The sequence below is a fragment of the Peromyscus leucopus genome, chromosome 2, assembly GCF_004664715.2.
Source record: "Peromyscus leucopus breed LL Stock chromosome 2, UCI_PerLeu_2.1, whole genome shotgun sequence".
In the NCBI taxonomy this organism is placed as follows: Eukaryota; Metazoa; Chordata; class Mammalia; order Rodentia; family Cricetidae; genus Peromyscus; species Peromyscus leucopus.
In genome coordinates this window covers 63,376,489-63,401,841 of record NC_051064.1, presented here as the reverse complement: position 1 = coordinate 63,401,841, position 25,353 = coordinate 63,376,489, and the positions used below count along the sequence as shown (strand labels likewise).

Genomic DNA, 25,353 nt, shown 5'->3' with positions numbered 1-25,353 from the left:
ATATATACATTAAAGTTCTACAAACAAACACAATAATTGGAATGGACTGAAACACCCATATGAACACATGTATTGTTCAATACTGTTCCTGGGGAAAAGCTCAATTATCTGTTTAGAATGTCATGAGGTAATTTGTTTGTAAACTTCTATTTTTCTGTGTTCGGAGGGAAAGGCTTTGTTCCAGCCCTCCGGGAGGCAGTGGGTTGTGTCTGCAACCTAGTGAAGAGCAAAGATGGAGATAGACATAGACTCTAGTTCTGTTCAGAAGTCGCAATCACATCTCCACAGAAACACTCCACAATGCCCATGGTCATTTTGAGTGACCGGTTGACGAGGTCATGGCAGCTAACTGTAAGCAAGACACTGAAAACCTGAGAGCAATGATGAAAGGGGAAAGAGAAAACCAGAATTCTTTTTTCATTGTGGTACTTTCAATCATGCTATCATGAGCAGTGTATGTGTTAAGTATGTGCTCATAAATGTTTGTTCAATGAAGCAAGTGGGGAAACTCTAGGATACTGGAATGAGTTGGTCTGGAGTAAGTAGTAGGAATGTAAGTGTGTAAACGTGTACTATTTATACAGAAAATATTCTAGGTGGAGTCAGACAGAGGTAATAGATGGTGGATATGGTCAATAAACATTGTATAAATATATGAATAGTTCAATGAATAGAAAATATTTAAAATGATATAACATTTAATTTTCTTTTTGTGCCTTCCATTATAAACACATCCTTTCCTGGAATGTCAGCCTCAGTTGACTCCAGGCCTTTCCTCCATGTCTGCATGGACTTCAGCACATCCTTCCCACAGTCACTGCCCATCAGACACACAGACTCTAAGCTGGGTGGGAGGCAAAGTGAAGGCTCGGTGGGTGGGAGCATTGGTTGCTATTGCAGGGGACCCAGGCTTAGTTCTAAGCACCCACATGGTGGCTCAAAACCCTCTATAACTCCAGTTCCAGGGAATCTGATGTCCTCTTCTGACATCCACAGGCACCAGGAACACATGCAGCTCAAACACTTCATACACAGAGAAAAAATAAATAAATCTAAAAAAATAAAAACAGACAAAACCTTAAGCTGCAATTCTGCTATTTTCTCTTTGCAGAGACGCTGATCAGCACTTCCAGGAGCCATCAGCTCTGTTGGCAGGTCAATACATGAAGCTGAAGATAACAAGAATAATGGCAGGACTAGTGGTCCAGGCAAAGAGTTACACAAGATCTGGGTTTGGAATGTGCATTAGAGATGGACAAGGGAGGATGTATTACTGAAAATGACTTACAGCTCTCCTCATCTATCTGGCTTATTATTCCTGAATTAAAACATAATTCAATAAAACAGTTTTTCATACCAGGACTTCAGAGCCAAATGGGTCTGTGGTAATGGATGTGGAATGTGGTAGAAGTTTGGCATTTTTCTTTTGTGTTTCTGAAAGAGTTTGCATCATCTGCTACATATTTTTTTCGGGGGGTGTGTTCAGAATACTGAATGAGACAAAGGATTCTGCCAAATCAAAACTGGACGTGGATTCTGTATGGCAAAAGGTTATCGCCATCTGCATTGTATCATGCCTCTGATTTGCTTGTATAAACAGCTGGCAAGAAAAAGAGGCTTCCTGAGTCCAGCAATAGTCATCAGAATGATAAAAATGCAGAATTGTGCAATTCAGGTCTAACAGGGAGATCCATCATCCTTACACAAGACGGCACCCCCGACTTGCACCCCTACCCAAAGCGTTTTTTTTTTTCCCTCCAAAGAGCTGTTGCAAAAATGCTTTGGAAACAGTTGGAGACGACAGTCGAAGCAGAAAGAGACAGCACTTTCTCTTGAATCCTGATCCTTAAACTACAGAATACAACATGAGCCACTTTGAGACCCAAACTGCAATGACCCCTTACAGCCAGCCTGTCCTGGGGATGCCAACTAGAGAAAGCCATTATTCGCCCTTTAATGACTTCATACAGTGGACAAATCCACCCTGTGACTGTGTCTGAGGAACTCTTTGTCATGGAGCAGAAAGTTAGTAAAGCAAGTCAGAGTTTCCACTTGACTTCCACCCGGTGCTTTTCTTTGCTGGGAAACATTAAGCACAAACTGAGTCCTGAAGTTACACGTAGGTCTCCCTCACCTCCATACTCCAACGTTCCTCCAGTTCCAGCTGTTATTCCATTTTATGCTGTCTGATATTCTTTGGGAATGTTTTCTTTATGTATATTCTGGAGTTCACAGGAGAAGACATTTCTCTGTTGGTTCACCATCTCCTGGATGTCATCCATTCCAGTTTTTTTTTTTTTTTTTTTTGTTTTCTTCAATTTTGATCTCATCCAGATGCCATCTGGATCCAGTGGGGGCATCTCAAGCCTTTTCTTGAATATCAGTTTTGTTTTGCTTGTTTGTTTGTATAATGGGAATATTTTATTCCCTTCTACCTCATATATGTGTGTGTGTGATTATATACATATATATATATATATATATGATACATATGAAATATATATGTGTGAAATTCTCAAAGCATCAGTTTTTAAAATAATAAAAAAATTGAGATTAGAACTGTACTTTATCTTTCTAGCTACAATATTTCTTTACCATACTCGGTTCTCTCTTTATTCCTTACAGTTTTGTCTTAATTTCAGTCTATTGTCTGTCCATTTTTTGCCTCTCTGAACCTGTTTTTTTTTTCATTTAAAGGCATACAACAAATCTGTATAATATCTATCAGAGAATAATCAAAGAAACCAGGGGGATCTGAGGGCTTGTCCCTCTTGTTTTGCTTATCCATGAACAAAGGCATATGTCTAGGTAAACCATTTGCCACAAACAATAAACATCTGGGAGAAGTAGGTGCTTGGAGTCCTTAGCTATCAATATTCCAATCTATTATTATTGCCATTATGACCATTATCATTATTATTAAAATAATCTGACAACTGACAGAAGTGACCAGTGGTGAAGGTTATGAATAAGTTACCTTCTATGTTTGCTTAAAAGCAGATGAGCTAGGTCAACACTGCCCAGGAGAACTTTCTGTTCTGATTGGCAGTTGTGATAGTTAGCATAGATAATTGCTGTGATAAGACACCATGACCAAAAGCAACTTTGGGAGGGAAGGCTTTATTTCAGCTTACAGTTTATATTCTACTGTGAGGGGAAGTCAGGGCAGAAACTCAAGCAGGAACCCAGAAGCAAAAACTGAAGCAGAAGCCATGAAGGAACACTGGCTTGCTCCCATGGCCTGCTCAGCCTGCTTTATTACAACACCCAGGACCACCTACCCAGGGGTAGTACCATCAACAGTGGACAGGGTGCTCCCACACCAACCAATAAATCAAAGAAATGTCCCATATACTTGCCTACAGGCTAATCTGATGGAGTTATTTTCTCAGTTGAGATTCCCTCTTCTCAAGTGACCCTGGCTTGTGTCAAGTTAACAAAAACTCAGCAACAGAGCAGGTTATCTGTGTGTCAACATGGTGACATTCACATGTGACTGTTGAGCACTTGGGTCTATTGTAGTTGGAACCAAATTGATAATTGTCCTTAATTTTAATTAATTTATATTTAAGTAGACAAACATGGCTAGAGGCTACAGGATTGGCCAGTACAGACAAAGAGAGCTGTGTTTTCACAAACAAGCACAGAAAAGCTAGAGCAAGTTCCTGATATTCTGTAAATGAGAGAAATGCAAAATCAACTTGAGGATCTAGAAATAATGAAATTTTCTGCTTTTTCAATGAATACAACATTATGAATAAAATTCTATAATCCATACAATAAACAATATAGTCTTAATTGTTAATGATGCTTGTTTATTGATTGTGGGGCATGGACATGCCATGTACATATGTGAGGTTGGAGGACTTCCAAGGGTCGGTTCTCTTCTACCACGTGAGACATGGTGAGACTAAACTTAGGTCATCAGGCATGGTGGCAGAAACCTTCACTCATTGGGCTATCTCACCAGCCCTAAATTATTTATCTTGAGGCAAAAGTAGAAACTGTAGAAACTCAGCACATCTCAAGTAGATAAGGAATACATCAGTGATTTAATTTTTCTCCACCATTACTTAAGATTCTTTTGAAAAGTCTAACAAAGATTCTAAGATCTATCATTAGAAAGTGCTACTTGGTTTTGTTCCTGCTCTGACTCTTCTCTCTCTCTATTAGAAAACAAGGAACAAATTGTACAATATACACATCATGCTTATCAAAGATGTTTTAGTGTCCTTAAAAGATAAAGAAAATTTACAGATATCTAACTAAAAAGAGAAAAATAACAGGAAACTAGGTGTGTATTTTGATAAACCAAACAAAGGCAATGAAAGAAAGCAAAAAGAAAAGGAAGGGATGGATGGATGGATGGATGGATGGATGGATGGATGGAGGGCAAGTAGGCTATTGGTAGAATGTATAAAAATATTTAGTTTTATTAATGCCAAAATATATTAAGTTAAATAATAATAAAAACATTATTTTTGACTTCTCACATGGTCATGATTATTTAAATATTTTTAAATTATTAAACATGTGGAGAAGCAGAGATTGCTAGGAAAGACACCAGAACCCTTAACATTTGGAATGTCACTTGAGAAAGTGATCAAAGTCTTACATTTGTCACACAATTTGCTCTTAAATTCTATAGTTATTGGATATCATGAGGAAATAGCCATGCATACATATACAAGTAATCAAAAGGCTTTGCATCTTAGAGTAATTTGAAATAATAAAAAGATCAGAAATGCCTCGCACGCCTTAATCCAGCACTCAGCAAGCAGGGATCTCTTGAGACACCTGTCTCAAAGCGATTCCAGAAAGCGAAATACACAGAAAATGTCTCGAAAAAAACAAAACAAAACAAAACAAAAAGATCAGAAACTATAAATTCCAACAACAAAATACCAGTTAAATAAATATGAGGAAATACAATGATTAAGCACTGAAGTGTGAACATACTGTATTTGTGTAAATATATGTGTGTAAATGTATGTTTGGGTATGGTTGACAACACACACATCAAAATATCCGACTATCTCCTAACTGTATTTAGGGGATTTTTTTACTTCTACCATGTAGAGTTGCATCATTTTCATATTTTCTCTTTTTCCTCTCCTCTGTGCTTTCCCCAGAAGTCAACAGCTCCTAAGCCTACATCAAATTAAACTCCAAGATTCACCCAAATGAAGCTCCAAGATTCCCCTAGTGGGCATCTCTGTCTGAATGTACTACAAGGTCTTCCAAACACAGTATATCCAATTCATGCACAAATAATTCTGTCTTCAATATCTCATATATGGTCCGATATCCCCAATCTTCCAAATTAAAAGCCTGGAGTGACCCATGGTACCTTTGTTCTGGTCTATCACTGTTAGTAGCCCCCAATCCAATGCATTTCACCCACGTTACCTGCCTACCTCTTAGTCTCATTGCCTCAGCCTTGCTCCAGGTGGCCATTTAAGCATCTTCTAGAGGAGGGGGTTCTTCTTGCAAGTCCATTTTCTGACCTGCCATTAAGGTTATTTTTTTTCTGAAATCCAATGCAATCATGTTTCTAACTTTCAATATTGTCAATCTGTCTGTCTGTAAAGTGAAACTCGAACTCTTTCCCAGGCTCTTCTACTATCCAGTCCTAAACAATCCTTCTAGCCACTTCCCTTCTCACATGCTTGCCTCTTCTTGAGTCCACCATGCCACCTCCTCACTGGTTCAGCTATGGTGGCCCAATTGGGGCTTTCCGAATGGAAAATACTTTCTTATTGTTTTAGTGCCTGAAAATTCCCCATAACTCTTTTTCATTTTTCCAACAATGCCTCCCATCCTTTTTTCAATAGTCTATCTCAGTTTAGATTCAAAGTTTGTCTTGTAGAAACTTCTTCTAGTTATTCTGCCATAAAATAAACCCATCTTGGTGAACCTGTTCATTTTTCATCATTCTAAGTCCATCAAATTGAGGTTGATGCTTGTATGTCTGGCTATGTCCTAAAGTAGACTTAAATGTGACAAATTAATTTTACATTTTTACTCTGCTGGTGACTAGGAGCCAGGCATGATGACACATTCCTGTAATCCAGAGTGGAGGCAGAAGGATCAGGAGTTCAAAACCAGTGTGAGCTACGTGAAACCCTGTCTTCAGACTAATGTGAGGCCTATAAATGAACAGATAGATACATGGTATAGTGTTTTCTCTATATATGTCCAACATGCAGGATAAAATAGTAAACTCAAGACCAAAGAGTGAATCTTATTGTGCTCTCCTGAACTGAAAACTGTCCAATATCATCTTCAGGCTCTTTCAGCACATCCATTGTGCGTCTCTATAACATACCAAGCACTGTGTTGAGTATTTCCTAACTGTGCTTGCTATTTGGTGAGAGAAAAGAACAAACCAAATTGGATAAAAATGTCAGAAGCCTAAGTGGAGTATTTTGCAGTAACGAAGCTTTCCCATTAATCCTGTGATTTCAAATCAATCATATTTAGTATGTCTCATTTATTATAAGTACTTACTCAAGCATTATAGACTGCAATTCTAGAATGGGAAAAATGTTGGCTCAGGGAGTCTTTAGGCTATTTGTGACAGTCTAGCCAAATCACAGAGGAACCAGAGGGTCAGAGGAGAACTTAATCTCAGATTTATGGGTCCAGAGTTCATCCACCACACGTACATGCCTTAGTTATTAAACAAGGACACATATCAGTTTGAAAAGGACCCATGGGGACAGTGCATCAAATTAGAAAATAGTGTGCACAGGAGTTGATGAGTAGCAGACCTAATCCAGACTATAAAACAACAGAACAGATTCACAAGGACCAAACAATTTCCTGCTCATGCCAACCTCCAACATCCATTCATTTCACCCAGAGCTCCAGAAAATCTGAATAGTAAAAGTAGAGCCATCAGAATACCAAATGCCCTGTCACAGGCAAGCACACTATTAACCTCTCACAGACAAGCACACTGATAACCTATCACAGGCAAGCACACTGCTAACCTATCACAGGCAAGCACACTGCTAACCTATCACAGGCAAGCACACTACTAACCTGTCACAAGCAAGCACACTGCTAACCTATCACAGGCAAGCACATTGCTAACCTGTCACAGACAAGCCACACTGCTAACCTGTCACAGACAAGCACACTGCTAACCTATCACAGACAAGCACACTGTTCACCTATCACAGACAAGCACACTGTTAATCTATCACAAGCAAGCACACTGCTAATTTACCTTCAGATAAATATCAAAATAAAATCCATTGTTAATGTGAAAAACTTCATAAAACAACCACAATTCAGCTGGCAAGATGGCTCAGTGAGTAAAGGCGCTTGCTGCCAAACCTGAATTCAGTCCCACTGGGAACCACATGGTGGAAGGAGAGAACCTACTCCTCCTACAAGTTGTCCCTCTGATATCCACACATGCACCATGGTACACACACACACACACACACACACACACACACACACACACACACAGTGTAATAAAAATAATAGTAATTGATATATTAAATGTCTATACAATATTGCAAAATAGCATTTAGTGCTCAAAATAAAATATGAATCATTCATTCACGTGATTCACATAGAAAAATCAAAGGACAAAAACAATCTCAAGTGCTACAAATATCCTCAGCAAGTGGCCATGCACTTATAATTTTGCAAGTGAATTAACGAATAGAAAAATGTTTACTTAATATGACAAATAGGAATTACCATAAAACTAATGGCCAAAATAATGCTTGAAGCACCCTCACTAAACTCAAGAATGAGACAAAAAGTTCCCATTATTGAAGAGTGGGAATACCAGCTAATATGATCGGGCAAAAAAACAGATAAATCTAGTAATAAAAAGATCCTATTTCAGATGAAGGGAATCAGGATAAAGAAATAGTGAGAGATGTTGAGAAAAAAATGTTTGCATAAGTATTTAATTATAAAATGTCATAGTAACAAGTGACTATGAATAGATTTAAAAATTCAGTTTGGGGCTAAGGGTGCACCTCCGTGCTACAGCACTAGTGTGTCTAGTGTGTGTCAGGTCCTGGGTTCCATCCCTGGTAACACAGATACACAAAAGGTACCTTCGAAAAGTTCAGACATGGTATGTCTACATGATAACATATCCTTGAAGCATGCTAATTAGGAGAAGATCTTCTTGTATGGGAAAATATTCAGTATCCAACTTCAAAAGTAAAAATTAGGAAGTATTTTCTTATATATCATGAGTAAGTATCAATGAACTCACACAAATATAAAAAAGGATATGAATAAAAAACTATGGCAGTTGTAGTTCTTTGCTTCATCTGAAACTACTAATGGCTATATTATTTTTATTAGGGAGTTCAACAGTGCAAGTTAATTAAAAATTCATGGTTATCACTGAACTAAAGGTTTTTTTCATTTTAAAAATCTTCTTAGGTTACAGTTTATTAGAAAATAACAAACTGTGCCACCTGATTTTCAAAGTCAAATTTTAGCAATTTTTTATTATTATTATTACAGTTACTTCTTGACAGTTTCATACGTGTATATAATGCATTATGATCACACTCACTTTTAAGATTTAGAAAATTTGAAAAGATGCCTTAATTGCACTTGGTAGCCCATAAGGACTGGATATCTATTAAGCTGGCCTAAACGAAGTGGGAGGTTTACTCGGAACTTGCACACAGGAGTAACTTTCCCAATCCAAGGTAAGGGAGAAAAGCTGAACCCTAGAAAAAACTGGAAAAAGAAACAAGAGATCTCTAGGAATAGAGGTGGCTCCTCCCTTCAATCTTCCCCCATTTTTCTGTTTCTGGGCAACACAGCATGCTGTCTAGTCTGCCCTGCACGAACTTACTCACTTTCCTTACATTGGTGGGATTCCTGTTTCCTGTGTACTGACTCTATATTCCCTAATTACTGCTAAAACAAACAAAACAAAACAAAAATGTATTCTCTCTGGGCTCCTTGTGCCTTAGTTCAAGTTGCTAGGAGGAAAACCCAAAGGAGCCATGTTAACCTTCAAGAGACTGATAAAGTCAGAGAAAGGCAACCTCCATGGGTGGTCAGGAGGGGAGGAGAGTGGCGATTCTCAGTGAGAGGTGCTGTTGATTGACATGCACTAAAAGCCCACCAGAAGAAGAAATAACTTAATGGTATGTTTAGATGTTTCCAGTAAAGAAAATGATAGAGAAATTTATCAGGTCAACTCTCCTTCCAAATGAGCATCAGACACAGGGCATGATGGGGTAGAAGTTAAGAAAATTCAAGTGTAAGAATATTTCTGAGAAAGTATAAAAACTATTATTTATGATCCAAAGTCATTAGGAAAGAAATGATGCATTTTATGTGGTATTTTAATAACCAGGAAGGAAAACATCAGCAGGTGTTTAGAATGTGTGAAAAATGCAGGAAAGTCAATTGTTCTATTGATAATATGCAGTCTTCAACAACATTAGTCTGCAACACTTCAGAAAGCCAGAGAGATTTTAAGTCAAATCTACAAAGAAATGGAAAACTCAAAGGGGTGAGGATTGAAGGGAGACTTTTAAGTTCATGAACTTATGATGTATTTTATTTGTTATAGTTACGTAAATTTATTTTTGAAAACACATTTAATTTGTGACATTTATTAGCATTCCAAGTAAATGATATTTGGAAGTTTGTTGTGTTTTTTTTTATACTTGCTTGTACAAATAATCACATTAATTAAACATGGGGCAAAGTACTCTGTTTACTATCTTTAAAAAGCAGAAATTAAACCCCAAATGATTTACAGTTGAGTTTTATTCATGGATTAGATGATGCATTACAAATGCAGGATCCTTAATCCAAGAATCTGATATCCAAATGCTGCAAAATAGGAATGTTTTAGCGCCAAGCTGACGTCATGAGTGGAAAATTCCAGCAATGAAACTTCTGTCCACAAGAAAAATCATTAACACTATTCTATAAAATGTCCTTCAGGCTATGTGTCCATGAAATGTAGAGAAGTTTCATGCTTACACTTAAGTCCTATCTCCAAGATATTACATTATATATATATATGCAAATATTCCAAAATCAAAAGTAGATTCTGAAGCCTCAAATATTTCTGGTTCTACTCAAATGAAGTCTGCATTTAAATTGTCAATCAGGGACTATTGTGATATTTACATCTGTCATCGTTCAATGGTATGGACTCTTAAATTATTTTGAGTATAGTGTTGTCTCTAGGGGATTAAATGGCCTGTACAGTTTACTGTGTGCATACCTTTAGAACAATGAGTGCTCTTCACGAAACAATTTAGAGACTCAGGAAGAAAGTTTAGTGGGTATAAATCAGAGGATGAGTCCAGATCTCCAGAACCCACACCACTCAGCAGCTCATGTGCCTGGAATACCAATGCTGAGACAGGAGGCAGAGACATGACACTCTCCTGAGCTGGATGGAGATGAAATCCCATCTCAAGCAAAGTAGATAGTAAAGACAGACATCTGAAGTTGTTTTCTGACCTCTACATGCACACTGTAGCTCATGCCTGGACACAGGCATGTCCACATGCACTCACACACATACACAACAGCATACACACTTACCAGCATGCACACATATTTTTTTAAATGAATTAGATTTATAAACAAGCCTAGTTCAATACATAAATACTTGAAAATATTTTTGCGTATGTGTGGGGGGGGGTGGGGGGGTGGGATCAACTTTGAAGATCTCAAATTAGGATAAATGAAATTTAGTTGTAAGACCAATTAAATCCATAAATTTAACCTTGAGCTGCATGATTGACAGTCACACTTAAGGTGTCTAAGACTAAAAATGTTGACTTTTTTTCTTGAATCACATTTTTATCTCAATAAGAAATATGACAGTGCTGATCTTGGATTAGTTAAACCTAAGAATTCAAAAATCTAGACTAATAAGGGAGACTTGGAAAGATATTTTGCTACTTGATATATTCCCACATTGTCCACAGGTTATGGCCTTTACAGTGATTGACATGGGAGCTGGGAGCTGATCCAGCTACAGCACATGGAAATACTCAGGAAAAGCAAGTCTCTGGACTGAAAGGGGGCAGAACCAGTGAGGACAATGGGGACCAATAGGGATTATCAGGCACCACCAACAGCATCATTTAAAATGGCAGCCTTCAAATGCTCATGGGTTTTGGCTGTGTGTCTGCTCTATAATGCCTCTGTCATCTGTCTACCCAGGCTCCTCTCCCAGCTGCCCTCTCCAGAAAGCCTTTTCAACCAACATCCCATCAAGCTCACATGAGTACATCTTGCATGCACTAGACCTTCTGACAATACAATGTAGATAATAGAGGTACCTTTGCATGCAGACTACCTGGACCTGAATTCCAGTTCACCCACTTATCCACAGTATGACCTCGGTCTTACCCACTCCATTGTGTCCCCTGTGCTTTGGGGATGATAACAGTAATATAACCTAACTGAAGTTTGTTCTTCTGGGGATTTCATGACTTCACACAGGTTAATTATTTAGAGGTAATTAACCATCACTTAGCACTTATTTGATTTAATTCTCCTATGTTGCTAAAACAGGCCTGACAAGTGTCATTTACAATAGAACCAACATTTTATTGAGAACTGAGCATGCTTGTGGAGGCTGACAAAGTAGCTCTGGAGATTCTGGAGAAGTGTGATCCTCTGCCAAATAATTGCCCATTTCCATCAGAGACAAGAAGGACTTGGCATTGCCCAGTCATGGAAAGAAAAAAAAATTGCTCCCAGACCCGATACTGATGAGGGCTCCAGAGGAGGCTAGAGGTGATATTGGTGGGGACATAGAGGGGACACGTGCTTCAGAGCTTAAAGCATGTAGATTCCCTCTGAACTCACCACACAACCTCCTAACTTTACAGGAGCTGAGCTGTGATTCCCTAAGCAGATTTTAAAGCTATATGGATGCATACCTGTGTGACATTATTCTCAGTGTTTCCTCTTGCCCCCACAGGAAGGTGGGTTTATTCCAACTCACTGACTATTTAAAAAAGGAGCACCCCTGAGAATCCCAGCTGCACCATTCTAGATCTGGAGCAGAAGAGAAATCAGAGACGCACCAGACTACCCATTACTGTGCTGACATTAACCACACACGTCACTGTGAGAGGATCCTGAGACTGTAGTGAGTGCTGTTTCTAGGTCCTGGAGAGATGTAACATCAGCTGATGAGTGCCATGAAAGAGCTATGGACTAAAGGCTCTGGATTTGTGTTTCCTTAGTTTCCCTGTATTATTTGTGATGATTGATAATGATTGTCAACTTAATAGGCTCTAGAATCACATAACAGACAAGCTTCTGGCCATGCCTGCTGTGTGGCTGAATGAGAATGACCCCACAGGCTCATATATTTGAATACTTGATTCCAGTTGGTGGAATTGTCTGGGAAGGATTAGGGGGTGTGGTCTTGTTGGAGGAGGTGTGTCACAGGGAGCAGGCTTTGAGGTTTCAAAAGACTGTTGGGATTTTCTCTCCCTCTGCCTTGTGGTTGTGAAATAAGATGTGAGCTCTCAGCTCTGCTATCACGGACTCTATCCTCTGAAACTCTAAGCCAAATTAAACACTTTCTTTAATAAGTTGTTTTGGGCATGGTGTTTTATCACTGCAATAGAAAAGTAAGAAACCTGTGAAAGATTATCTTGATCAGGTTAGCTGACATGGGAAGACCTATGGAAAAATGAGAAGCACCATTCCCCACCCAGGCTTGGGACCTAGATCGAGCATGAGGATAAAGATAGACACACCAACACTCTTAGCTCCCTGCTTCCTGACTGCAAATGCAATGTGACAGCCACCCCATGTTCCTGCTTCTGTAACCTCCCCCATCTTAATGGCCTGTACCCTTGAGCTGTGAGCCAGAATCAAACTTTTCCCCCACAATTTGATTTTCTCAGGAGATCTTATCACAGCAATAGGAAAAGCAGCTAAAACATTATTTCTCCTACATTTTGGGAGAATGTCAAAGGAAGCACTTTGCAAAATTCCTGAAAAGAAATATACTGTTGGTATGATGGCTACTTTTGCCAGATAAATCTCATCTTCAGTTCTTTAAACTCAGAGCCACAAGAGACAGGGAATATTGAAATAGAAAAAGTGAGAGGAAATAAGGAAAAATATCAGCGCTTCTCTCTAGGCTTGCATGATGTCAAGGCTGGCCCCGTGGTGAGCTCTCTGGCGAACCTCCCATTCTTTTTCACCTTCTACTTCAGTGATAATTTTAGGCCACTGTGGTTTTCTTGCTTAGCGGCTAGAGCATCACTAGGGGGCGCAGCTGTTTTCCACGTCCCTCCTCCCACGTAAAGTCCCACATCTTTGCTTTTGTAGTGCTGGGGATTGGAACCAGGGCCTCATGCATGGCATGGCATCTCCCGCACTGCGGAACCGTAGCCCCAGCCCTAACCTGTTCCATTTAGTCACCTTCCTCTCTGCAACTTTTCCTCCTACCCAGAGTTCTCCTGCCAGCGTCTCTTTGCTGGTTGCCCAAAGACCACTCCGCCCAAGTGCAGAGGATGTGCCAGCAACAGAATTAACCACCGCAGCAACCCACAACAGTGCTTGACATCAGGAGCTTTTTCTAAAGACCTGAGATTCCCCCAACCTCTAGTTGTGATACTTAAGGCGTGTGGCTTGAGCTGACACCGGCCCCCAGTGCTCCACAGTGGAATTAAACACCGACTACCACTCGTGTTGTCCTTGGCAACCCTTCCCATCCTTGTCTTGCTTCCTTCCGCTCCCACTCATAGCTGCTTGGATCACCTCCCAGATCAGCTACCTCTTACATTCAAATGCTCTTCCTGGGCTAGACTTCTGTCCAAATCTAAACCAAGACACTGGCTGTATTTCTAGTCACAGAGTCAAATCAAGGCTTTTGTCCATCTAAATTAGCAACTGGCACATAGAATACGGGTTTTCCCCTGACCCAGCTGGAGTGAGGGAAACACAACACATGAGAGATGGGAGAAATCTGTTTTGCTATAAGAATACTGCTCTCCACCCAAATCCAACACTTGAGTTCATGCTCTGTTTCTCTCTGTTTCCTTCTTGCCTGCTTATAGAGGTCAGAGAAAGGTGTTAGGCAGTGGGGAGGGAGGGATGTGATTGACTTTGCTGGGGTGGATCTGCACGGGACCCATGAACTCTGAGAAACATATTCTTCTCAATTGTTAGTGCTTCTCATTAACATGTGGAATGCACAGTGCTCCTTACTGCAAGCCATGGGTCTTGGCACTGAATCTAGGGCGACAGAAAACAAAATCTCATATAACGCCCTTTGCAGCTTACTTACCATGTGAGGTTTTAATAATTAGATTGAGCTGTGTACAAACAGCCTTAACTCTAGTATCTTTAGGGCCAGAAAATTCCAGTAACAACCTCCCCAAATCATCACTTTTGAAGCCACACTCAGAAGTCAAGAGTGCACAGTTTAAGGGGAAATGTGACTAAAAAGACAAAGCCTGTCTGGAAATGGTGCTGTTGAAAAACCACAAATAAGCAAATGAAATGCTGTCTTTTCCTCAAGGTCTATTTCAGATTCACTTGGAAAGGTGAGGCTATAGGATGGGACTAATGTGTACAGCTTTATTCTGCAAATAGGATGACATTGGTATAAGGCAAAACAAGTGAGCCAAGATGAAAAGAGACGCCCCTAGCAAGCAACCCATATCTCTGCTGATGACAAGAAGTCAAGAGCTGCCTTGTAGTGAACAGGACAAAACTCACAAGTAAAGTTGGGAAGCTAGGGAAGGAGAGTTACCACGAACAATGGACCCTTTGATGCAATTGCTTTTATGTGGGATAGCATCAAATGTTAGAGGATATCTCTTTTCCCTAGAAATGTTCTTTGATGCTCATCATTAGCAAAAATGAGAGAACCTGACAGAACATTAGTCACTGACCTATCCATGTGTGTCAAACCAAGGAAGGCCACTATCTGCCAACCTCTCATCAAGGGGATAGAGTCAATGACTTCCACCATCCTCAGCCTCAACATACGCTTGGCATCACATCTTGACTATCGGGTCTCCTCTTCACAGAGGTCTCCAGGCACCAAAAGAGCTACTGCCCCAGTTTGCAGGTTTTTCTATGTGCCTGAGGTCTCAAGAGCTGGTGTGAATTTAGGGGGAGTAAAGAACAGCTGGAGTGAGCGGCAGGGCAGAGAGGGTGACTCCAGCATCCAGCACAGCTTGTGACCCCTGAAAGACTCAAAGCTACAGCCTCAGGCATCTGACAAAACAAGACTGGAATTTTTTCATTTCAACTTCCAGACGATAAACTTGGACATTCTCTTGGTTCTGCAAGTAGAGCTGTACTGTGGGGTAGGATGCTACATTCTCGTGAAGATTAAGGGGAGAAGCTGATATTTTAAAGGGATTTGGGGGGACTGGAGAGCTGCCTCATCAGTTTGGAGCACTTCTTATCCTTCAGGGGGACCTGGGCTTGCTTCCCAGCACCTACATGGTACACACACATACCTGCAGCCAAAACATTCACAAACATAAAATAAATAAATATTTAAAAAATCAAAAGCATTTTATACTTGAGAGCAGTCACAGCAGGCTGCACCTCTTGAAGTCCCAAAGGTATTGTCCCTTTCAGTCACTTTTCCTAATGAACGAGACTGATACTTCACTTCCTAGGATGTTAAACACACTCGATATAACTACATTTACAAATGGAGGGCAACAGAGATACTCAAATTGGTAAATACATTCCCTGTAGATAAACACTGCTCATATTCTGGAGATTTTTTTTGCCTGGCTTTCCTTATACATATAAACATTGTTTGATAAAGTCTCATGTAGCTCAGGCTGTCCTCAAACGTGCTACTAAGCCAAGGATGGCATTGAACTCCTGATCTTTCTGACTCTGCCTCCCAGTTGCTAGCATTAGGATGTATGCCATGACATCCAGGTAATGACAAATATAATTGCCATAGAAATTTCAGTTCTATGGTGGGCAGTTTTTGATACTACATACCTCTGGACAATTTACCATGCTGTTGAACAGTTTTAAAAATACAATTTTATTGACTCTGCAATACATTGGATATGTCAGCATCTATCCTGCTCTTTCTTCTCATTAATAAAACTCCCTGAAGCTAAGGGTGAGCATAAGCTCAAGTTTCTCTCAATGAGACATTTAGGAAAATATTATGTGGACTGTGACAAGAGTCTCCCTTAAATGGAGAGTGGCTGTCTTTACTTTTTGTTCTGTCTGAGGTCTTAGAATGACTTCCTGATAGTAGAAACATTCAAAGGAGAAGAAGGAGGAGAAGGAGAGGACAGAGGAGGAGATGGAGTGAGGGGAGAAGGGAGAGGAGGGGGAGAGAAGGAGGGAAAATTCACTGTATTAGGGACATGCAGATAAAAATATGTACAAAGCAATAGCAAGGCAGGAGGAGCCCACATCCCAGGGCTAGTGCTGGCTACAGAATTCACTATCACAGCCCTACACTCTTTGAAGCATGCCAGAGGTAGTAGCTAAAGAAAGTATGCCTACATTGAAGTTCATCCATTCAAATCAAGTGTGATGAGCACAGGCATCCTCCCACACACTCCAAAAAAGGGTGAACAGTTCTAACACCACATATCAAAAGCAGGAAGCTATTATCCTTCTTGTTTAAGCAATCAAAAATATGCCGAGAAAGGTTTATGTTAGTAATGGAAATTCTTCAGAGTCGGTTTTATGGGAGAGGAATAAGGTGGGGCTGGAGAGACGGCTCAGTGGTTAAGAAAGCACATGATTTGCAGAGGGCCTGCGTTCAGTTCCCAGCATCCATGTTGGCAGCTCACAAACACTTGAAACTCCAGCTCCAGTGGATCTAATATCCTCTTCCGGCTTCTTTGGGCACTGCACTCGTATGCACAAGTCCACATACAAACACACACATAAGATTGTAAAAGAAATATACAAGAAGAAAAACAAAGTGTTTAACTTGTAAGAGGTAAAGGTGTTTATCTGTGCTTGTATATCTGTGTACTTCATATAAAGGTCAAGCCACAAACAGTTCAAGAGTCACTATTCTGCAAACACACGGGATCTGGTGAATGATCTCATTTCCAATGAATCATGTAAGTTTTATGTCTGAACCCAAACTCTACGGCTTACCATTTGCAAACTGAGTTGGCAGTGAAATGCACCTGTGGGCTCTCTATGCAAAACAAATCATCCATAGCCTCACTAGCACCATTTCCTAGGACTGGTTCTTTCCCATCACTTTCTCTAAATACTCTATTTTATATCTAAGTATGGCCATCAGAGGTTTGCAAAGGTTATAAGAAAGACATGTAGGTAGGTTTCTGGCTGAACAGGGGCTGGCTCCACTGACCTCTGTCCCTTCTGATAACCAAAATGAGGAAAGAGAATAAAGTCAGGGCAAAGTTCAGTTAAGAGAAACATTTGAGAAACCTCTGCTTGCTAGTCACAGATGGTGCCAAAGAGAATAAATACTCTAGGAGCCTTGTTTTGGCAACTCTGCTTTCCAAGACAATACGCAGTATTTGGAAGGGGAAAGCTGAAGACAGGTTTTGAGGCAAGCACTATGGCCTTGACTCATCCCCCACTTCACTTATAGGGATCAGCAGTCTCGGAACCCCAGAACAAGCCTGGTTAAGCTAAACAGAAGAGCTGGGTCATGGCATGGTTTTCCCAGTGCAGCTGTATTCTCCTTTGGCAAAGTGGGCAATGGGTGACATTAAGAACAGGGCCAGCTGTAATGCTCTGATGAGTATTGGGAGTGGATGTCAGACCAGGGTATGCTCAAAAGCAGATTCTACCTGGGCCAACTATTTCAAGAAACAGAGAGCATCCCTCAGTCCTTACTTTACCCCTTAAGGAGGATAGCCTTTAAAGTGTCATAGCACGTGCAAGGAAAGGAAAAGACAACCCGGGTCAGTGGATTGATAACATGGTAGGTACTGTCTGTCATCTGAGGGCTGCCCTAGGATTTAAAGTGTCTTTGTCAACCAGGAAGAAAAAGAACCATGCCGAATGAAAAATGGCTGACAATCCTCCAATTGGTCAAATGTGTATTCAAAAAGCGGGGAGTTACAGAACTGGTCAGGGTTGCAAACATGTTTAGCCTTGCTAACAGAGGAATGCATCCCCTCACACACAAAATCAAGGAGTATTCAAAACCTGGCCTGGGCTGCCCAGTCTGCATCCTAGTACCAACATGGTCACATGGGATCAATCTGGTGCCATTTTCTGTTGAACAAGTTGACACACACATACTCTCGGATGCAATGATGTCCCTTCAAAAGTTTGCACTTACGAGATGGTCAAAGATACGGACAAACATATAATATGCTGTTTGTAGCAGCCTGCCTGTCCAATCATAGCTAATCGCAGGATGAGAAATCATGTGACCATAAAAGGAACTGGTAGAGTAGAAGTGAGTTTCCTGTTATAAACAGTAGGCTGAAGAAAAAAAGGGGGCGTGGTGACACAGAAACCCAAAGAGAATGGACAATTCCTTCACTTTTAGGTAGATACTACTTATGCACTCATACATATGGTATATATATATATATATGTATCAACACACCATAGCATGTTTACGGGAAACTTTTCTGATTATTTCATTTCCTATACATTATTAGTAAAGTAAAATTTATAAAGAAGAAATAAAACAATGAGTCTAAGAGATTTTACTAAGAATCTGATTGCTAAGTATTGGTGGCCCTTGTCCATAGTCCCAGCTACATGGGAAGTGGAGACAGGAGAATTCTCTGTTCCCAGAGGTTCTAGGATGACCTGCTGGTCAGTATAGTAAGAGTTGTCCTACACACACACACACACACACACACACACACACACACACACGTGCAGATGGCGGCACTAACTGGACTTTGTGGATTATAAAAGCCAGGTGGTGGCACACACACCTTTAATCCTAGCACTTGGCGGGCAGAGGCAGGTAGATCTCTGTGAGTCTGAGGACAGCTTGGTTTACAAAGCAAGTTCAATGACAGGCAGGAGTATTATATAGAGAAACCCTGTCTCAAAAAACCAAAATCAATCAATCAGTCAATAAATAAAATAAAAAATAAAGACATGACATGAGATGAGATCTATGTGGAGGTCTAGGGCTAGGGCATGCAGGAGGGAAGAGACGAGGGATGATATGACCAAGATATATGCATGAAAAAGAGATAGAGATGCAAAAATTAAAAATATTTTAATAATTTCAAGAATAATTGTTTAAAATAAAACTGTAAAAGATGAATGGGGCCTCGTGGTGCAGGCCTATAATCCCAGCTACTCAGGAAGCTGAGGCAAGAGGATCATAAATACAAGATCAGTCTGCGCAACGTAATGAGACCCTGTCTCATAGTAATGGAAGGTTAAAAGAAATAACAAAAAGCTAAAAAGAAGCCTGGGGCTGTGGCTCAGCGGCAGAGCATTGACATGTCCTTGGTCCACGAAGGATAGAGTCACAGACAATAATGTTGGGTATAATTTGGTCTAAATTTTAAAAGGATTTAAAGGACTGTGGGGCAGGTGGTTACTTTAGAAAGAACTTTGAAGAGAGAGTTCAAGAGGGCCTTCTGATCGAGGCCCAGCCTGTGGACGATGTGAGGCCAGGAGCAGCCTCACACCAGGCGAGCCCGGCTCAGGTCTTCCTGGAGTCGAGTTGCTGGAGAATGTAGCCCAAAGCCGGTGGTAAACTCCACCTAAGGCTAAATACCAGCACGAGACCAATAGCCAAGTGCCGTAAGGGAAAGTTGAAAAGAACTTTGGATGACTGTCGAGGCAGGCAGCTGTCTCTGCCATTCTAGATTTTTGGAAGTTGCTCACAATTCTCTTCCTGTTTACTTAGGTAACATTATATCCTTCTGAGGTCTTTGATGTAGTTGAAGACTAGATAATTATAATTTTCCATGGTTCTGATAAAAGATAAATTAGATATGAAATTTAGACTCACAAGTATAGGATAAATAGAATATTTTCTTTAATTTTACAAAATACAAATAGACTAGATATTGTAACTGTAATTTTTGCTTGATAACTGTTTTGTTATATTTAATTTTAATAGGTTAAATTAAAACCTTCTTTTTGTTTAGACAGAAAAGGGAAAGTGATGGGGGAATGTCTTTCTGTACAGTGTGAATATGTGTTGTTCTGGTTGGTTGATAAATAAAGCCATTTGGCCTATGGCAAGGCAGCTTAGCAGCAGGCAGGAAATTCAAAGGAAGAGGCAGAGAGAGATGTCAGAGAGCTGCCCAAGGAGCAACATGTAATGGTATGTAGGTAAAGCTATGGAATATGTATGTGGTGATACATAGATTAATAGTTATGGGCTAATTTAAAATATAGAGCTAGCTAGCTAAAAGCTTGAGCCATGGCCATGCAGTTATAATTAATATAAGTCTCTGTGTGTTTACTTGGGTCTGAGTGGCTATGGACCAGGTGGGACACAGAAAAACTTTCAGCTACACAGGACTTTTGAAAAACGACAACTACTGATTGATATAAAAAAGTATAAATGAGTACAGCACTATTATAAAAATGTAGTAACTCTCAATCACTTCAATATTTTATGTATTGAAACAAAAAACTTATTAGTTTCTTTGAAACTATATGAAAATAATTTAAAAATTCACATTATATAACACCTAGGAAAGACTGATGGAAAAAGATAAGACAGACAGACAAAAAAGAAAATTCTTCACTATCTCACATTTAAATATGTTGTAAAGTTACGGTAACTAAACCATTTTGGTTCGGTTTAAGATAAGAGAGGATACTGCGGGGGTGGGGACCCTAATCCAGACTGGACAGAGCCAGGACTGAGAGAGCTCAAGTGAGTCCAGGAAAGCCAAAGTAACAGAAAAAAAAAAAAAAAAAAAAAAAAAAAAAAAAAAAAAAAAAAAAAAAAAAAAAAAAAAAAAAAGACCAGGAGGGGCCAAGTGCCCATTCACATTTACTAGGTAGTTAAAGAGACATTCAGCTTGGGGCTGGAGACAGAGCTCAGAGGTTACAAGCACTGGCTGCTCTTCCAGAGGACCTGAGTTCAATTCCTAGCAGTCACATGACAGCTCACAACTGTTTGTAACTACATTTCCAGGTGATCTGGCACCCATGCACAGACATACATGTGCATTTTATAAAATAAATAAATCTTTTTTTTTTAAAGAGACAGTCAAATAAATTGGGAGAGAATTAGTGAGTAGGGAGCAAGCTAGTGAACTGGGACTATTAACATTTAAAAAAATGAGACATCTTTGTATGGGACCCCTAAGCAAGTTCCAGATTAAGCAAACAGCTAGGTGGAAAGCATTTCTGATTTGGGCAGTAAGACAGTTGTTCTAACCAACAGTCATTCCAACAATATAAGAAAATATAAGATTTTTTTAACGATTTCTTTATTTTATGTGTATGAGTATTTTGTCTGCATGTCTGTATATTGTGCCTGCCTGATGTCCAGGAAGGTCAGAAGTGGGTGTTGGATCCCCTGCAGCTGGACTTAAGGATAGCTGTGAGCCACCAACTGGGTGCTGAGATATGAACCTAGATCCTCTACAAGAGCAGCAAGTGCTCCTAACTGGGGAGCCACCTCTCCACAGGTACCCAGATTTGGATCTTAAAAAGCAAAGTTTGATAGATTTGAGCAAATGACAGTTTAAACTGTTCATTCAATGGCACTGTACTAAACAGGTAAAATACAGCAAACTGGAAAATGTATTTGCTGCATATACAAAAAGCGTTCTTGGCCTCACTACGAAAAGAGTGTATACAAACCACTAAGAATAAACAAAGATCCCTTTAATAGCAAAAGGGCAAAAACTATGACCAGGTTAAAAAAGAAAGAAAGAAGAGAAGGAAGGAAGGAAAGAAAGAAAAACAAATGCCCAGTAAATACAGTAGCTCATATTCCTCCTCAAAAATGATCAAAATTGAACTTGCCAGAACAATGCCTCTAGTTAGCTATCAAGTTAGCAATAATGTTTTTTTTTTAAAATCATATATTTAGGTGCACATAAGAGGAGAATGTAAATGTATACAACTCTCCAATGGCAGAGGTGACAGTGTGGACTAAGAAGTTAAAAATGTTCGTATAGTTTACCAAATAAAGGATTTAGGACGCCCTCCTAAGGAAGTAATCAAAGAGGGCTTCCTGAATTCCTTATTTAAAAGACGTGAATGTGTGCTGTCTACACATTAGTTCAAAACACTCGGTTGTCATGAGACTGGAGAGATGGCTCAGTGGTTAAGACCACTGGCTCAGGCTGAGGACTTGAATTCCGGTACCAGCACCCACATGGCAGCTTACAACTGCCTGTAACTCAGGGGATCCAATTTCCTTTTCAGACATCCATGGTCAGGACACAGGATACTATGAACTAATGTGCATTTGAATCATACGTAACGGCTGAAGGACGCAGGCTGCAAAACCCTAGGCTAGCAAGTTTGTTGAAATAACATATGAATACACATGCTGAACAATGTTCAACTGTATATCAACTGGAGTTTTAAGGATGAAGCGATTATTAGGATTTCCTACTCCTTTTTGTTTCATTTACTCTACAAACATTGACTTGCTGGACTGCCTTAAATATTTCTCTGTGTTCCAAATTATGCTCAGCTATGTATTACTTTGAAGTTAGGGAAAAGATACATTTTTATAAAGGTCTACCGTGTGAAACTGACTTTTGTCAGATGCTGAACATTTATTTATTAAAGACCTGGAGCATAAAGTCTTGGTGGCCAATGGCTGTCATCCCAGCGCTTGGGAGGCAAGGCAGAAGGATCAGAACTCAGACACCCTCTGCTGTGTAGTAAGCTGGCGGCCAGTTTGGGAAACAGGAGAGCCTGTCACAAACAAATAAACAAAACATAGACTGGGAGCGAAGTTACTGCGTGCTCTTTCTACAATGTGTCAAAGATTCAGGGCTGGCCTCAGTTCACTGCTTGTCCTGTCTTCACAAACGTTTTGTGAAACCATACCTGTTCCGGCTTGGTCACACACAAGTGTGGATATGAGAGGGAGATTAAGGATCCTTTCCTACTAGGATCCCTCAAAGGGATCCTTTAAGATGCCTGACACCTCACTAAACATTTAAAATCCATTGTCCCTCTGCACCCTCACAAGGACAGCAGGAGAAGGGTCCGGTTTGTGCGGCTGGAAGCGCTCGTCCGCGCCTGGGACGTGTTAAGCCTTGCTGGGGCTGAACCGGCCTGGAGAAGGGGCTGTGGGCGGGAGGAACCCGGATCGCTGGCCTTGGGGGTCGGGGTCTTACCGCAGCTTGCTGGAAGGCGCCCTTGGTGTAGGTGCCACCGCCGCGGTAGGTGATGGCCGGGATCTCGCGGCTGAGCAGCGCGCACTTGTGCTGGTGTGCCCGGCTGGTGGAGATGTAATCCACGCGCGCCACCACGTTGTTCTTGGACGAGAAGGTGACGATGGCCACGCGCGTGGCCGTGGACACCACGGGGAAGTCGGACAGCAGCTTGCGCACGAACTTGAGCTCGTTGAGGAAGTTGGCTTGGCCCACGCTGGACGACTCGTCCACCAAGAAGACGAGCTCCAGGCGGTCACTGAGCTCCCGCAGGCGCCGCACGCGGCTCCGGAACGCGCGGCCCAGACGCTCCACTTTGCTCCCTACCGGTTCCTCCTCGCCAGACGCGGGTGGCACGGCCAGTCTGCCCGGAGCCCCAGGCGAGGCCTCGGGGAACAGGCGGAAGCTGAAGTTGCGCGACGGGGCCAGGGGCTGGAAGTTGGTCCAGCCGGACACCACTGCCAGAGCCCAGCAACAAAAGGCCAGGCACGACCACATCGCGCTGGGGACCAAGCGGTGGCCCCCGGAGAGTGCAAGGCGACAGTCCCCCCAGAGCGCGGAGAGGAGTCTGGCGGCCCGAGCTGGGCAGAGGGGACCGGGGTTAGCAGCCGCGAGCCTCTGAGCCCTTGCTTGTGACACTGGGGACACGGTCCAGACTTGTCTGGCAGCTCAGGGACGGGACTCGGGAGGGACTGGAGAGGTCTGGTCCTTTGGCTCTCCGCTAATTCGCTTCTCTCCTCCTCCCTTTCTCTCCCGAAGCCTATAAAATGTTTGAAGGAAGGGGGCAGTGAAGCCAGAGCCACTTCCCTCCTTTTCTGTCTGTCCTCTCCTTCCTCTCCCTCTCCTTCTCCCCTATCTCTCCTCTATCTCTCTCCTCCCCCTCGCTCTTGCCTGGGATCCAGCTAAAGACTCTTGGAGATTCCACGACACCAGAACCCCTCGCCTGTCATGCTGTCAACATTCCCTCACAGGCGCTCTGATTGATCCCATATGTCTGGCAAGGAGCTGCGGAGGAATTCGCTGGAGATGGATCTGGATACCGAGAGTGCCACAGTAATTGGAAACACTGTAGAGGAAAACACAGCGCGCGGGGCTGTTGAAAACATGCCTTGAAAACTGCTTGCTCACCTTTTGGGCTTCTCTTCCTCTCTCGGGAGAGGGGTGGAGGTGGGTGTCTAAGCCTCCCAGAGTGAATATTTGCATAACTTTTCCGCAGGGCCTGCCTGATCAGTAGTGCGGACCCCTGAGGACCTGTTCAAATCACAGGCTGCTGGAGTAGTTACTCACCCCTGCGCACCGCAAACGCAGAATTACTGTACGCCTTTCCTGCATTTAATAACTCATGCATTCGTTCATTCTTGCCTTCATGTAGCAGCTTCTGATGTCCGATAGGTCCCAAGAGTATGAGCAGGGAAAAATTGACATGACTCTGTCTAGGAACTTGTAACAAGTAAAAGAGTTGTCACAGCCACCATCAACTCGACAGTCACACAGGAGATGTATCCACGGGGTTACACATGTTTATGTGTGTGCACATACACACATGTCATTGCAACTGACCTTGGTTAAAAAGAAGAGCTTGGGAGGTAGATTCTGAACTGTGAGTAGGGCCTCCATTTTGATCTGACTCAGCAGAGGAGAACTGCCTGGCATATATACACTTTGGAATACCAACTGTTACTCAGGGTGACTTTTCCAAATAAGACTTCAAAGATGTGTATGCTTATGGCTCACACTTATTACATGGAAGGTAGGACCCTTGGTTGAAAGATTCCAGCTAGGAATCAGCAACCCTGTGTGGTTATATAAACCTCCACCACCTCTGGGCTTCGGTCCAGTGTCTACTTTTATTTTGCAACGAAATCAAGTGACTCCAGAGTTCCCTGATCTCTAACAGGGAGTGGTTTAACTCCAGCTCTTCGGAATGCACTACCTTCAACATGAGGGGTGTCAGAGCATGTAGGCAGAAACGTTAGGGCTCTTGGATCAATTTCCCTGACTTGAAGTCTTGGCTGTACTATTTATTGATAGTATCGGTTCACTCATTTGGAAAATGGAGTAATAATAA

The 25,353-nt window shown here is 41.4% G+C and overlaps 1 protein-coding gene across 1 annotated transcript in view; it reads right to left on the bottom strand.

The window, feature by feature from the left end:
• Positions 1-24,339, bottom strand: part of Svep1 (sushi, von Willebrand factor type A, EGF and pentraxin domain containing 1) — a 177,029-nt gene extending 152,690 nt beyond the window's left edge. The window contains 1 exon segment of the mRNA XM_028857786.2: positions 23,250-24,339. Within this exon segment, the coding sequence (XP_028713619.1) occupies positions 23,250-23,783 (534 nt within the window). The 5' untranslated portion in view covers positions 23,784-24,339.
• Between the last annotated feature and the right edge of the window lie 1,014 nt (positions 24,340-25,353).